At 47.8% G+C, this 16066-nt stretch overlaps 1 protein-coding gene across 1 annotated transcript in view; it reads left to right on the top strand.

Annotated features, from left to right (window-relative positions):
- Hdac4 (histone deacetylase 4) overlaps positions 1-16066 on the top strand; it is a 211594-nt gene that overhangs the window by 111491 nt on the left and 84037 nt on the right. The window contains exon 3 of the mRNA XM_051154365.1: positions 8341-8582. Within this exon, the coding sequence (XP_051010322.1) occupies positions 8341-8582 (242 nt within the window). The remainder of the gene's footprint in view (positions 1-8340; positions 8583-16066) is intronic.

Below are 16066 nucleotides of genomic sequence, written 5' to 3'. Positions count from 1 at the left end.
CATTAGGGTATTGTAAAACACACCACCCACACTGAAGACTGCTCATAAGTTCAAAACTTGGCTGAAAAAAAAAAAAAAAAAGGTCAAGCACTTGCCCTGCCTTTTGTATAAAACCCTCTTGTCAGAGTAACAAGGCAGAGAGCATTTATAGAAAGAACCCAGTGAACACATGGAGAAGCAACCACAGAACCAGAAGGGCGCTACTGGCAACAGGCATAATTATAGCTGCTAACACCCACCTGGGCTATCCCAGCTAGTCGACAGCCGCCTAGCTTCCCAGGCTCTCACTACAAAATCAAAGCCAAATCTGCCAGGCCCTAGGAACATACCCCAGTTGACAGAAAGCCAGGGCAGGGAGTTCACTGATCCAGGCAAGCGTCATCATTAAACCTGCAGGGCAGGTCGCCAGTGTTTGGAGAGAGCTAGCAAAGGAAAGGGGGGCGGAGCACAGAGAGAGAGGGGGAGAGGGGGGGGGCGGCGGAGAGAGTTAGTTAGTTAGAGTCTTCCTTCACATATAACAGTGGCTTCAGGAGATAGAGTTTTCTGTCAGTGCGTGACCTTACTGGTCCTGATTCAAACAGTATAAAATCCATTTTGAGACTCAGAAGAGTGGGCTGAGTCACTTGATAACATGGAATTCTTACTAACTTATTTGGATATGCTGACAGTATCATATTGTTCTATAAGAATATTCCAGATACATTCGTCCTGTTTGTATGGATAAAATGGCATGAAGGAAGAGGTATAGGTAGTTGTGTAGAAGGTATGGAAGGAACCAGGTGAGGAGTCTGTTGCATAATTCTCTCTGCTTTGTGTATTTTGAAAAACTAGTTATTTATCTTGTATATACATGTGTGTATACATGTGTGTGTGCTAGCTCACATGTCCAGAGTGCAAATCAGTTCTCTTCTTCTATCATGTGGGGTTTGGAACTCAGGCCTTCACATCTACACACTAAACTATTTCACTGGCCTTGTTTTGTGTACTTTACAAATTGTCGCCCAAACCCTTAAAAATGAATATGTAACAATGTGCCATAAGCCAGCAAGAGTGAGAAGGACACATGAGCCACATCCTGGAAGGTGGAGAGCAGTTTGGGAAACCTCAGCCTACCCTGCAGACCCAACAAAGCCAGATCCCTCTCCAGAACACTGAGAGTGACTGGGTGATGCCTCAGAGTGCCTTTCCCTCAGGAAAAGGAAAGAGGGCAAGTAGTCTACTGCTGTGGAGACAGAAGAATGCCGCCCTTTGCTGCACTGCATGGCTCTGTTTCCCTTCTAAAGGTGTCTATTTTTTGATACAGACCATGACCCAGGGGTCCTCTGCCTGGGGACACAGTCAAGTTGAAGACTTGGATGTGTAGCTAGAACAGGGGCCTGCATCACTGTGTGCATGATGAGCGTCAGATGCTTTCAAGGCTCAGCCTTCATACTGCAGGGCTGAAGTAGAAACAGTCCTCTCTAGAGAGAGAAGATGGCCTTGAAACAGAGGCCATGACTACCAACCTGGAGCTCTCTGACTGATAGCCTCACTGTGAGAATTCACTCACAGTTCTGTTCCCTCTGAGAGCGCTGGCCCCAGGCCAGACTGGGAAGCAGGGACTGCAGAGCAAAGGACACTTCCATGATTTATCAGAGCCATTCTATATACCAAAGGCCGTGGATCTGGACAGCATTAACACCAAGGAGCTATTGTTCTTTGAATGTGGCTATGTGGTTTATCAAAATAGCAAAAATAATGACAGACTCCTAAAGGAGGTGATATATGTTTAAGGAAGCTCAGTGGGTATAAGAAAAAAGAAGATAGGAGTAAGTGGGAAAGAAAGCTGGAAGGCTGCTTCAGGGGACCCACTGCCATGCATTTGCAGTTCCAGAAGAGGAAAAACGGTGCTGTCAATTAAGTGATCCAGAATGACCCTGAAATACCTATGAGAAGAAGTGTCCCTCATCTGGAGTGGACTCAGCACTGAGGGGCCAGTGAGGTCTACACACAGAATGTGGAGCTTGAGAACAGGAAGCCCAAGGAGGTGGTCTCGGGACATCAGGAGAAGTCGTGATGCAGGGTTCAGACTCAGTGGCTTCCCGTTTTCAGTGACAGACTCAGCAGCAGGAAGACATGGGTTATCAGTGTCTTCACGTTTCTAAAATCATGGTTTTCAGTCTGGAGTGCTGTCCGTAGCCAAGCAAAGAGGCCTTGTTGTCACATGTGAAGGTGTACTCCTGGTACCTCCTTTCCGTGTCACATTGGGCCTGCGTTCCTGCAGAATGAGAATTACTAGAATACGAAGTGTAACAAAGGTCATGGGAGAATTCTGTAGGGCTTAGGCCAGGAGAAGTTAGGGAAGACAAGCCTGGGTAGGAAGCTATGCAGGAGACCAGGATGCCTGGCCATAGGGAGCAGGTGGACCTTTACGGCAGGCGTTTCTATGGCTGGCCGCCTGATGCTGCTCTTTTGCAAACCAGATACGTGGCTGAACCTGTGTAGCATGTTTGGACCCACATCACTTGCTCCTTTCCTTGCTGTCCCAGTTGCCTGAGGACACTGCTTTCTCTGACGGCTCTTTTCAGAGGCTTCTCAGTGGCACCTGAGTCCTAGAGTGGCTGTGGTGCAGGGAGAAGAGCAGTAGTGAGAAGATTGCTTCCAGGGTCACAGGAAGTCTGTGTGAGTGCCTACCAGACATAGTGCTGGCTACATCTTGCTTTTTGGCATCACTCATATACTTGCCCCCATAGGCTCTGGTCTTTTGTCCCAGAAGTTTGGGCTCCAAAGACCTCTGTACCTTAGCCTGTCACCTGCCATTGTGGCTCATTCATATCCACTGCCTTTATTCTGCTCAGAGAAAGAATACACTTTCGGGATTACCTATGCCATAAAGAAGCAAGAGAAAGTTTAGTAAGACCCAAATGCATTTTTCTTTGGCAAGGTGCGTGGGGTTCCCAGGGACTCAGTGAAAGAGTATCTGGAACTACACTAAGGTGGCATGTTACCTATGCTTCTTGTCTGTTACTTGATGACTTGCCCTTGGTCTTGGATGACATGCAACATTGCAAGATTCACATTCTGCATAGCCAGTGTCTCACCTTCTTCCTCCCATTCTTGCTCTCCCCCTACCCCTATATAGGCAAATGTCAGTGAGAGGAAGCCATGGTTACATAGTTGAAACATCTATTATTTTTCCCTAGAGCTGAATGAGTTATTCTTTACTGAGGCGCCCCCCAACTCTGGTGTATTTCCTGAACAGTGCTGCTTTCATTCCAAGTCTCTGTGATGGCGTGAAGTGGTGTCAGGGAAAGAGGTGACCCACGTAATGGAAGGCAGCATCTGGGAGGGAGAACTGGAGGCTCCCAGCAGACCGGCCTTGCTCCTTGGAGCTCTGAATGTGGTCTTTGTGTCCTCACTGGCGTCATAGGCTCAATTGTATTGATAAGCTTTTCAAAGCACAGCCTATGGAGGAGTTCTCAGGCCTCCATAGAGTATTGCTGAGTACACAGGCGGTTTTGTTTTGATGCTGTACTCTTTAAGAAGGGAGGGTTTCGTTTTCTTCTCCTGGACCCTGGGTCAAAAGCACCAACAGTCTCTGTTGGGAACGTGTGGCATTTCCAGTGGTTTTGATACAGAAATAGCACAATTCACTCTTGACGCAACTGCCAATGCTGTGCTGTCACTAGTGAATGGGAACCATGCCCTCAGTCTCTGCAAGCTGGCACTTGAGCAGGTCTACTGCCACACCTCTTGTCCTCCTCATGATGGCTTTGGGGATGGCCAGGCCATGTTCTCAGGGGCCCTTGGCCAAGTCTCTGTGCCTGTGTGGGTTCCAGGCCTCATTTTGTGTCTGTCAAAGTGGCCTTAACTTGAGAGGAACCGTAGCAGATTATGGGATGTGAGTTGCAGGTAACAGAGAGCCTTTGGTGTTTTGCCTTCTCTCAACTTCTGTAGCTAAGAGTAGCGTTCTGTTGGTACTTCAGGATACAGGTCAAGATAGTCTTTCTGTCTCTTCCCAACACTTGTGACAAGGAAATGCTTCTGGGAACTCACTGGCAGACTTCACTAAAGGACCAGTGCTAGCACCCAGCACCACACACTGCTCTCATGTAGAACAATTGGGCCCAAGTCCTCTGTGCACTAGAACCGGGGTCTCAATGGACTGTCGCATGGGTCTTGTTCACTCTGTGGTGCTTGGGCTGTGGGAGTGGTGCTCCCTTCTCTTCAACCCTCCAGAGACTTGTAGTCCACAAAGAGCCCAGAACAGGAAGGCTTGCAACTAGCCCTGTCCTTGGCTTCTTCCTCTTGAGCTGTTGGGCTCCTGGTAGTTTGGAAGAGGGGACTGGCCACCATACATTTCATGTATAGAGGAATGGAAAAGAAAACCTGGGCAAAATCCATCCTTTGAGGTGGATGGCACTTGTGTAGGAAGTTCAGGTACTTGTGGGTAGGAAGTTTAGACAATGCCTGAGTGAAAGAGGGCAGCAGTCTCACACTTGTTCATCATGTGGTGAGCATGGTAGCACTCCACTCACTTTTTAGTCTGGCTAACAAGTACCCAAGGTTACAGCTTCAAATACAGCTTTAAAAAGATGAGCACACTGAGTGAAGATGGAACAAAATTCAGAACAAGCAACAGGCTCTGTCCCACGCTGTTCTCAGCTTTAGTTTCTCAAGCTAAAGCTATGTTCAGTGCATGACAAACACCACAGCCCTTCTCCCTGTTCTTCTTGAAAGAGTAAGCCACATTCAGTCACACATGCTAGCTGTTGTTTAGAGAACCCTGCAACTCTTTTACATTACTTGGTGGGGTGCTAGCCAGCCTTGACCTGTAGCCAGGAACTATACTGCCTGTGTTGCAGTGGGAAGAATGTCAGTGCTGTACAATCAGCCTGGCTTAAGAAAGCACTCCAGTTGTTACCACACTCACTTTAGTATCCTTTGGACCAAGTGTGAATGTGGTTTCCTTGTAACAGGGTCTAAGCCCAGCCTCAGAACCTGGAAAGTACTACTATGGAAACTGCCCCATCTGGTGTCACTCTGTCCTACCACTGAGGAGGAGCTGCTGAGCCGCCCAGTCTTGGCACTGCCTGGAACTGCCTATCCTACCCCAGCTGCCCTCTGCACACCATACCTTGCCCTGCCAGTCCCTAAACATTCATGACTGCACCAGCTGTCCCCACAGAAGCCAGGGGAAGGCATTGGATTCCATGGAGCTGGGGTTATAGACAGTTTGTGAGCTATTCAGCATGGATGCTGGGAACTGAAGGCTGGGCCTTTGGAAGGAGCAGCAAGTGTGTTTAACCTCTGAGTCATCTCTCTAGCTCCACTATCCCTGTTGCTAGTATACGGATACATTAGCAGAAATGATTGACCTATCGTGTTCTTAAAGTTAACCAAAGGGATCCTTTTAAAGGTTGTATATTTGGTATTTTAAAGAGCTGCTAGGCATTCCTAATGGTACCTCTCTGTGAAAATTAGAAATGGGCAGATGGCATGCTCTTGTGCCCAGCAGCTTTGATACAGCCTTGTTAATATGTAGATCATAAGTCATGTCAGCAAAATTATAGCAGGAGTCACACCTGCCCCCTCCCCCAGGGCCAAGTGAGGTAACACACAGGAAAAGACAGCTTATAAGCTATGAGATAGTGCCATGCTTTCATTAATTCTTCATGTGTTTTTATGTAAGCCAAACTATCACTGTTTAACTAGACACTAAGAGTATGAAATTGATCGATGGATTGTAGGCTAGTTTTCACTCTCTAATCAACTCACATCCTAAAATAAAGTGGTCAGAGACTAAGCCCGTCAGGACCATATTTGTCTAACTGAGAAAGATGATGTAACTTACCCCAGGAAATCAGAAGCAGACTAACTACCTTGACTCACTCTCACTTAGCCAAGAGATTGACAGGTTAAAGGATCGTGTCTGTGAGTTCAAAATGGGGAGACCGATAAAACCCGGCAAGCAGCAGCTGCTGCTCCCTACAGTCCAGTCGGGCAGCACAGCCTGGCCCCCGAGCACTGAGGAAGGAGTTTGCGCTGAGGCTCCTCTAGGAAGTCTTCCCCTTTCTAAACTGATACTGTTCAGTTTAACTTCTTCCCTGCTATAGTGTCTTATCCTTAAAACATGGAAATAATGTTGTTCTCTGTAACTGGTATTATTTATAATATTTCCATCTTGTTTCATTTAGAAATAAAAGATCAAAAAATGAGAGAATCCAGGCCTTATTCTTGTGTGTGAGAGAGAAGCCCTGCCCGTGGAACAAGCATAGGTCAAATTAAAAAGCTTCTAGTATAGCTAGCTTGAGCCAAGCTGCAGAAGGTAGAAATATCCCTGTAGGCAGCCAGAGCATCGCCTCACTGATGATGAGGAGCAGAAGTTTGGGCTGGGACACAGGGAGCTTCCCTTGGACATGAAGATCCAGTTGCCTTTATGCTGCTTGTGTTCCTGTGGCTGGGCAGGCTGTTGGCCCAAGGCCTAGGTGTTCCTTGGGGTCTGTCTGCTCCTACTCTATCAGTGCAGCCTTGGGGTATTCATTGGAGACCACAGAGGCCAAATCAGAAGTCAGGCTGCTGCTGGAATGTGTCAGTGGGAAGACAGTGTCTTTCATCAGGGAACTCAAGAGGATCTGCAGTGTGTCCACATCTCTGTCTCCTTGGTCCTACCCTGGACTCTATCTGGGGAGCTGTATCTTGAGCCAGAACCCCAGAGTTCTGGTGATCTTTAGAGTTCTTCCCAGCCTTACCCTAGAAGGACAAGGCAGAGTCCTGGGACCAGGAATCTAGTCATTTGGCAACTGAGGCCAACTTTGGGACTTGCTGTGTGGGAGTTGCTACAGGAATGCCAGGGACCAAGACCTACTCAAGTCCATGTGCTCAAGATTGTCAATTACAGTTTACCCAGGAAGGAGACCACCCTGTGTCTGTGAGTAGAAGGCTCTAAGGATTTAGCGAGACGCAGGGATACAGGATAGCCACTGTTAGAGAGGATTCTGTTCAAGTACATAAGGAGCTGGCCTGAGGGCCAGGGCCTGGGTGTTAGGCATCTGCCACCAGTGTTGTCCCCAACTTCCCTCTAAACTTGAGTCCCATCCAGTAGGCAATGTTCTTGCCTCCTTCCCTTGGATTCAGTGCTGTGTTTGGACAGATGAGGCATGGCAACCGGGGCAGTGGGAGGGGCTTTCTGGGGAAGGCTTTAAGGGCCCTCCCCCAACCCAGTGAATGTCTGCACAGCTGCCTGTTGACAGGCACTGTATAGTGAGTGGCCCTGCTTCTAAGGAGCCCATGCATGAAACACTGCTCATAACACAGCTGTGGCAGGAGTGGGGCTTCTTTATCAAGTTGGTAACTTATTCTTTTTTTGCTTATCATGTTTTTAAAGTGATATGTGCACGCATATGTGCATTTGGAGAGTAGGTAGGTCATACAAGCTGTGACACATGTGTAAAAGTCAGAGAATAACTTCCAGGAGTTGGTTCTACTTCCACTGTGTGGGTCCTGGGGATCGAACTCAAATGTCAGATGTGGTAGCAGGTGCCTTTACTCACACACTGAGCCATCTCTCTGAGCCTGTGCTGGTAATTTAAAACTTACCTTTCCACCACACTGTTTCCTCTTACTTTAATTTGGAATCAGTTTTGTAAGCACTGAGATTGACCCATCTTCTGCTTTAAATCAGAACCACAGTGGCCTCTCTCTGGCAGAATATGGGCACAGTGTGAGTGCAGAAGCCACCCTGATGAACACTCACGCTGCCCGCCAAGAGCATACTTTATTGGCTGCAGTTGGTTGGGTAAACATGTTTTTCAAGAGGGTGCTCATTTTACCATGGCAACAAGCTCTCTGCTTGAGTGTCTATCTGGACCACTTCTATGGCACACACTGTTCTTGAGGCTCATACATAGCTCTGCAGTGGCTTCGTTCAGAGAAGGGGCAGTAGCAAAGTACTGGCACTTGGCTCCTTGTGTGACTAAGCAGAGCCTTTTACTGTAGTTTCCCTTTATTGACTTTTCAGTATGACGTCAGATGGGTCCTTGGTTCTGCAGTGGGGTCCTTTGAGAGTAGGCCCTCCCACTTTGGCAAAAAGTGGGGAGTAAGAACTCAGTGTAAGTATGTCTCCTGGCCAGTTCTGCCACTGCCTTAAGATCTTTGTGCTTGAGGACAGAGCCCTGGGATCCCTGAACCTTGTGCTTTGAGCCTGTTACATCACTGGCCAAGGGACACCAGATGCCCTTTGGGCTACCAACACTCCATGGTAGTTGTCATTTAGGCCTTACAGGGAGGAAGGGACCCAGACCCTGAAACTAGCCTTGCTGCTACAGTGACCCACTCGCCTGTGTTGTGCTCTCTTCACAGTGGACGTGGCTACAGCGCTGCCTCTGCAAGTAGCCCCTGCAGCAGTACCCATGGATCTACGCCTGGACCACCAGTTCTCGCTGCCCTTGGAACCCGCACTGCGGGAACAGCAGCTGCAGCAGGAGCTTCTAGCACTGAAACAGAAGCAGCAGATCCAGCGGCAGATCCTCATTGCAGAGTTCCAGCGGCAACACGAGCAGCTGTCCCGGCAGCATGAGGCCCAGCTACATGAACATATCAAGGTGAGCAGCAATCTTAGGCTCTGTGTCATGTGCCCTTCTGTCCAGAGTCTGTTTACTTATGCAATGCTGAGACATGTGAACCAGGTACCCTCTGGGTGACACCTGCTTCTTCCCCATGGTCAGTGTGACTTCATCTAGTGCTGAGGTATGGGCAGGTGAGAATTGCTTCTTCTGTGCGCAGAATGGGCATCATCCATCTAGTGCTTAGTCCATGGACCAGGTACCTTCTGGAGGACACCTGCTCCTTCTGTCCTCAGGATTGGCATCATCTGTGGAATGCTAAGACCTGAGGACCCTCTGGGGGGCATGATTCCTTCTGTCCCCAAGGCCCAGTCTTTACCCACAAAGTGTCAAGATCCAAGGACCAGGTGACCCTCACTATAAGGCTGCTGCAAATGTCCTAGGCCTTATGAATCCTGAATAGGACACAGGACCTCATAGTTGCCCTCTAAAAATGAGTGCACATGTAGGAAAATAGCCAAGCAGGAAGACAGGCCAAAAAGGACCTCAGAGGACTCAGGGTTCCATGTGGTTTTTCTCAGATTTTCCCACTGACTTCTCATAAATGACTCCCCCTGACACCCCGCCCCCCAAAAATCCAGGGAAAAACTGTTAACAAAGACCTTTTTAATATACTCTCTATGGCTATTTAATCTGATCCCAGAATTTCAAATTAAGCAAGTTGGAAAGAAACATACACGAGTGACGTGAGGATGTTACATGGTGAGGCTGGCAGGCCAGGACTGTCTATCTCTACTGAGGCCCATATAGAGCCACGCTGTCCAGTAGAAACTACATTTTGCAATAGTCATATTAAATTAGCAAAAAGCCTCCCATAGCAGTTGTATAGGTTGCCCACAGCTGTCTAACAAAAATCACCCAACAGAGCATAGTTTCAGTACAAACAGTATTTTCTTTGGGTAAGGAAGTGAGGAGCAGGCACTGGGTCCTGCCCTGAGTCTCCTGTGATTGTCTTGTGCTGTTCAAAGTCATCCCCTCTGAGGCCTGGCTGAGCTTGGAATGGCCAATGTTTGGTCAGCATTTGCTGTCCTCATGCAGGGGCTGCGTACTGCACAACAGCAGCCTCCAAGAACCAACTTGCCTACCCAAGAGAACAGGGCCCGGCATCTAAGACCCCCTGGCCTGGATTGGCACTAACCACTCTGCAGTGCTGCCACCACCAGACCAGTCTCAGAAGCCATGGAGTGTCCTGGGCAGTGACTTATGTCTATAGGCCATGCATGGATTGCTGAATAGAACTGGATAGACCTTTCCCTGGCTCAGATAGCACAATACAGAGTCCCGCCTGCCCTGGTCCCCCTTCAGGAATATGTCTGTTGAGAACATTGTCCTGCTTGGGCCTTGTGGGAAAAGAGGACCTAGACACATGACCCTGGGCTCTGAGAGCTGTTTGTAAGGAGACTGGGGTCTTTGGTGTTTTGATAAATTGTCCTGGGATGTGCGGCTGTGCTGCTGCTACTGCTCTTCAAGACCAACACCAGGCCTAGGAAGGAAAGCCTTGCTGACACTTGCCCAGTGCTCTGCTGTGGATAGCCAGGCCTACTTCCCATGGGGCCCTGTTTTCCAGGACTAGGAGCTGGGTGTTGCAGGCTGGCCTCAGGCAGAGGCCATGCACCAGCTGGAAATCAGTAGAAGTCATTTCAGGTATAGGCACCCAGTGGCCCTGATGTGCCAGCTAACTGAGTGCTACCTCACCAGGCTGCTCGCCTTATTCTCTCTCTACCTGAGCCATAGCCTCACATGTCTGTGGCCCTTTTTTTTTTCTTCCCTGTTTGGTTTTTCGAGATAGGGTTTCTCTGTATAGCCTTGGCTGTCCTGTACTAACTTTGTAGACCAGGCTGGCCTTGAACTCACAGTGATCCACCTGCCTCTGCCTCCCAAGTGCTGGGATTAAAAGTGTGTGTCACCACCTCCTGGCTCATGTCTGTGACTCTTAAAATGCAATTTAAACCCAGAGTCTTAGCTTTTTCATGACCTATGTGGCCAGCCCTCACAGCTCCTCGACAGCAGTTTCCTGACCTGTGTCACCATGGCCCTTCTCACTGTTTATCTTTAGAAGTTTATGATCTCTCCCCTCTCTGTGCTCCCAGGGCTTGATGCTGCATTGCAGCTCTGCACAGGCCTCTAGGGCGGCCCCTGTCGTGTAGCCCTGAGCTTTATGCTGTGCTTTTGAGATCCTGTCCCAGAGGCAGGTTCTATAGCCAGGTGCCTGGGCCTAAGTCCCTCTCTGAAAGCTGGCCCTGTACACAGGGGAGCTCTGCCAGCCATGCACCTAGGCTACTTGCAGCATTTGAGTGTTGAGAGTGAGGACCAGGCCAGAAGCTCTCTCTATCTTTAGAGCAAGCAGTAGAGTAAGCCCTGTGGCATAAGGGCAGGAGTTCAGGAAGGTGGACACTCTAACTGTCCTGGCTACCTCAGAACTAGCCACACCTGTGCGAGCACTGGCTCTCCTCCTGACTCTGTGGACCCTGGCCAAAGACAGACTTGGGAGCTCTGCTGAATTATAGCTTACCTGTGGTGTCTCTGCCATTGAAAATTCCATCCACAGTTGCTTGTACACACGAGCCTTGCCAGCAGCATGCAGCGTGACAGGAAGCCAGGGCTGCATGTGTGTGCAGTGGGAGTCTCTAGCCAGTGTAGTGAAGAGTAACTTTGTGTTCTTGTTCTGTCGAGTGACTAGATGTTTCCATGGTTTAAACAGTGAGCGGCTCAGAGACAAATCTCCCTGCCTATTTGAGTTTTCAGGGCAGTAGCAAGAAGTATAAAGAAGACTCTGAAGTTAAAGTCCCATCAGCCAGGGTGCACTTCCCTGACCAGTCTTTTTTAGCACCTAGGCATCTGGTGTCAGTCAGTCCAAGTGAGTCCCTGGGGTCATGCTCCTCCACTCCACAGTTCTAGACCCTCTGAGAGACCTACCTGCAGAGCTGGCCTCTGAAACAGGACCTTAGAATCATAGAAATGCAAGGTTTTAATCTTTTTTTTTTTTAAATTAAAATTGAGATCATAAAAGCCTTCAGACTGTATAATTGTGTCATTGCATTAGCAGTCTTTTGTTTTGATGGTTTAAACTTTCTTTGTGCCATCATATTGTTAACGACACTTGGCAGCGATGTTTGTCAGACAGATTTCTTGAACACACAATCTAATTAGTGTCATTAAATCATCAGTGAATTTGAATAGAATTTATAATTGGAACAGGAGACATTTTTAAAGTAAAACTTCAATTGTTAATTTGGGGTAAACAAGGTCTTTCCAGGGCTGTAATTCTCAGACTCACCCTATCCCTGCTGCAAGCCCTGCTCCTCTGCTCATTTCCCAGTAGCATTAGTTCTCCCCAGCCTGAAGGGGTGGGATACAGGCTGAATGGAGATGTGGTGCTATGTCACTAGCTGGAATTGCTCCTAGAAGATGCCATAGCTGTTTCAGACCCAGGTGGCATGGAAGATCAAGACAGTGGCCCCAAACACTCAACTTGTGGGTTTGCAGTATTATTTTTAGTATTTAGAAGTACTGTTTTTACCAAAGAAACGCACATTCCAGGTATTTGTACTTGAAATGTAGTGTGGGGTTAACAGATAGCAGTGGGCCCTGTCCCTCTCCTACTCCACAGAGAATTCAGGCTCCAGAGCTGACCTGGGGCTCATAGCCAGCCCTGTCCTCCATTAGCACTTGGTACAGCAGTTTCTTCTCTGGGGGAGGTTTTTCACTCCATCCCGAATGCAAATGTATGTCCTGCTCCTTGTAAGCCTGACATGCCTCATCTGTCCTTTCGGTTAAAGAATTAAACATTTAATTGCTGTGACTGTCATGCATACACTGTTCAGCTGAACCCTGGTGTTCATAGTTTCTCCCTTTCCCATTACTGAGTTACCTGTATAAATCCAGTTCCCCAATCCGAGGGCCCAATGGCCAGTCCAAAATGAATGATACAGAAACTGGCTTTCCAAGATGAACTTATTTAGATATCGCCAGGGCGTGCAGCCTATGATAGACATAGACGCATCCTGAGAGGCTGGGTGGGAGCCACCTGGAAGATTAAGAGAACATCATTCTGCTGTGATACAAGACCCTTGGGCACGGGGACGTTGCTGTGGGGCTGGTACTACAGTGTGTTAGCCAGCTGTCCAAAACAAGAGGCAGTGACCACCCCTCTTAGAGCCTGAGAGACCGGACAAGGGACACTCCTGGGCCATCTGTTCTTCCTTCATTGGCATTACTATCCTCTCCCACATTCCCTATACTTCTTAGTTAGGGTTACTATTGCTCTGATGAAATACCATGACCAAAAGCAAAGTGGGGAGGAAAGGGTTTATTTGGCTTACACTTCAACATCCATAGTCTTATCACTGAAGGAAGACAGGACAGAAACTGAGGCAGGAGCTGATGCAGAGGCCATGGAGGAGTGCTGCTTAAGCTCCTCAAGCCTTTCTCAGCCTGCTTTCTTATAGGCCTAGGACCACCAGCCCAGGGGTGGCCTCACCCACATCCCACATCAATCACACATTAAGAAAGTGTGCTGTAGGCTTGCCTGCAGCCCACTTTTATGGAGATATTTTCTCAGTTGTGGTTCCCTCCTCTTAGATGACTCTAACCTGTATAAAGTTGATACAAAGTCAGAACATTATACATCTATGGCTGCCACTGTACTCAGCCCTCTGTGTATGCCTAGTGACTTTCTGAATTTCTTGTACGATTTTCTGTGCTGCTTTCTGTTGCAGTGCTGGTCTTGTCTTGTAGGTGTGGGAGTTCTCTTTATGAACAAGGACATCATTCTAGCCTCTACTGTTCATTCTTACTTGCCCAGAGTAGTTACCCACTTTTCCTACCATGAAATAAACGTCCTCCTCCTGAACAGATTAAAAATGCCGCCTGTCTCTCCTATGTGCATGTCTACATGTCTGTATCTGTGTCTAACTTGCTCCATCCTTATGCTGGCACCATGCAGCTCTGACGGTGTCCACATAGACGGGACTGGCTTCCCATCTCTTAACATCATGTCCTTCTGCAAAGAGTTTCCTTGGCTTCTCTGGCCTGTTCTTCTTTTTCCAGATGAACCTCACAACTATTCTCATGAAGTCTCCACAATTATGCCATGAATTACTTGAGATTGCGGGGTGACCGTTTCCTAGCATTGAATTTGTACTCAAGAAACAACATTATTTGTTTAATCAAACTTTTACCCCAGTAAATCCTTGTTTTTAATTTTCACATAATAAAGTCTGTTTCTGCATTTTTATTTTTCATGCTCACTTACTGCCCGTGTATAGATGAGCCCTGGACTTCACCCTTACATGGTCCTGGGAATAACTGGATAGAATTTTCTGGCATTGATTTTTTTTTTTTTTTTTTTTTAATATCTTCTGGGTTACTGATGTTATCTGCAAACAAAAATTGTTTCCTTTTATTATTATTCTGAATTAACTGAAATTTCCACAACTTTCTCAAGATCTATGACACCCTCCCTGGTACTGTGGAACAGTCTCTGCTTTGAGCTGTGGGCATCTACCTGTACAGGGTTCTGACTTAAGATCCTGCTGCTGTCTTCCTATCAGTCAAGACTACTGCCTCTCTGAAGGAGCAGCAGCATCAGAGTGCTCTTTCCTGTGCCCTAACTACCAAGCTGTATGTAGTCTAAGTAGTATAGAATACAGCTCAAACTTGGGAAGTGGGCTCCAAAGAGAAGGAATCTGGTCTGTGGCCCTGGAGGCCAAGGTTCATGTTTATTCTGTTTTGCTACTGACATAATTACTTTACTTGTTCCTGTGACCAGATACCTAAGAAACAGCACCTTGAGCAAGGAAGGGTCAATTCCGCCTCACAGTTGGAAAGGGGTACATTCTGATACAGTCAATGGTTGGTGAGACATGATGGTAGCAGCATGGAACCTGGTCACTTTGGATCCTCAGGAACAGAGAGGGAAAGTCTGGTGCTCACTACTTTCTCCCCTTTTTAAACCTGGGTCCCTAGTCTAGGGACTGATGCCACCACATTCAGGGCAGACTGCCCATCTGTTAAATCTTTCTGGAAACACCCCCATAGATGCACCCAGGGTTGTTTCCATGGTGCTTCTAAATCTCATCAAGTTGAGAGCAGAGATTAATCTTCACACTTCACACACTAGGCTTCCAAGTAGCCTAGGACATGTTACTTGAGACACTATTCATGAAGGGAAGTACTCTGTGTCCTGTATGACACCTGGGAAGTCATGTCCCTGGTTACCTGGTCAGCCTTAAGCCCAAAGGAGTTGTGCAGATCAGCTCTGCACCTGGGATTCTCTGTGACAGGCCCGACTTCACCTCCTACTCAAGGACATTGATGGCCACTTGATGCCATCTTGACTGTGCCTCATTTGGGCCAAGAGCTCCTGGTTCCTGAGCATCAGGCTTTATGTGTCCCAAATGTCCTTTAACTCGGCTTTCTCTGGGCTACAGTGTCTGCAGACAAGAGTGAGCTTTCTCTGTATTTCCAGGTACCAGTAGGAGCTGATAATCTTCATGGAACCTTGAATATGGTAGGACATTGGCTACTCTTTGCTAACTCTGGATATCAGTTATATGGTTATCCAGGTTCACTGACCCTTTCTGTGTATTAGAATGTTGAGGGATGGGCCCCACTGGCACCTAAAGGTACCATGGTCAGGAGAGTGCAGTGCTGAGCTAAAGCTTGAAGGAAAAGCTGGAGTTAGGCTGTTGATAGGTGGGATGAGGCTTGGAAGATCTATGTACTCTAGGAAGTGAACAGCCTCTTTAAGAATACACAGACACGCACACACATGCACACATTGACACACACGCAGACACTAAAAATGCAGGCTGCTGTGTTACTTTGGGCCTCTGCCCTTGTAGTGTTCCCACCATCTTCTTCCTCCTGACCACCTCAGTAGTTCTTGACACTGTGTACACTAGTGATGCTGTTGCTCTGGCCCGTGGCTACCTCCTATTCTGCCCCTGGCACAGCTCCACTGCTGGTACTCACTCTTCTTCCCTAGACCTTACTGCATGTCATTTTAACACTTGAGTGTATAGGTTCAGGTGGGGACACTGAATGGCAAACCCACGGGGGTGCTGCTCACCACTGGGTGTGTATGGAAGGATGAATTGTTTCCTGGGTACTGTAATGAGGTTGCCTTTGGATTTGAGCCAGTTGGTCCAGTGAGTGGAGATGGAAATGGTTTCTTATTGAGAGCCCTGGGACATTTTAGCCTCAAGTGCTCCATTACAAACTGTGGACAAACAACATGTCCTGCCAGTCAGCAGCTCTGTGCTCAGGAATGACTTTATTTCTTTGCTCTGTTAATATGTTTCTACTAAAGAGCATAATGGAGCATGCCCTGTGCTTATCTCAGGAAAGCACATGAGATTCTGCCTTAAAGGCTCTCTGAGCATCTTTGAATAAAGCTACACACAGCATATTGAGCTTTGGTGGAATAAGGAAACAAATGTGCAGGCCAATCAAGACAGACA

The sequence above is a fragment of the Acomys russatus genome, chromosome 12, assembly GCF_903995435.1.
Source record: "Acomys russatus chromosome 12, mAcoRus1.1, whole genome shotgun sequence".
NCBI lineage: Eukaryota > Metazoa > Chordata > Mammalia > Rodentia > Muridae > Acomys > Acomys russatus.
Note: the sequence above shows the minus strand (reverse complement) of the source record. Positions and strands in the feature narration are given on the sequence as shown.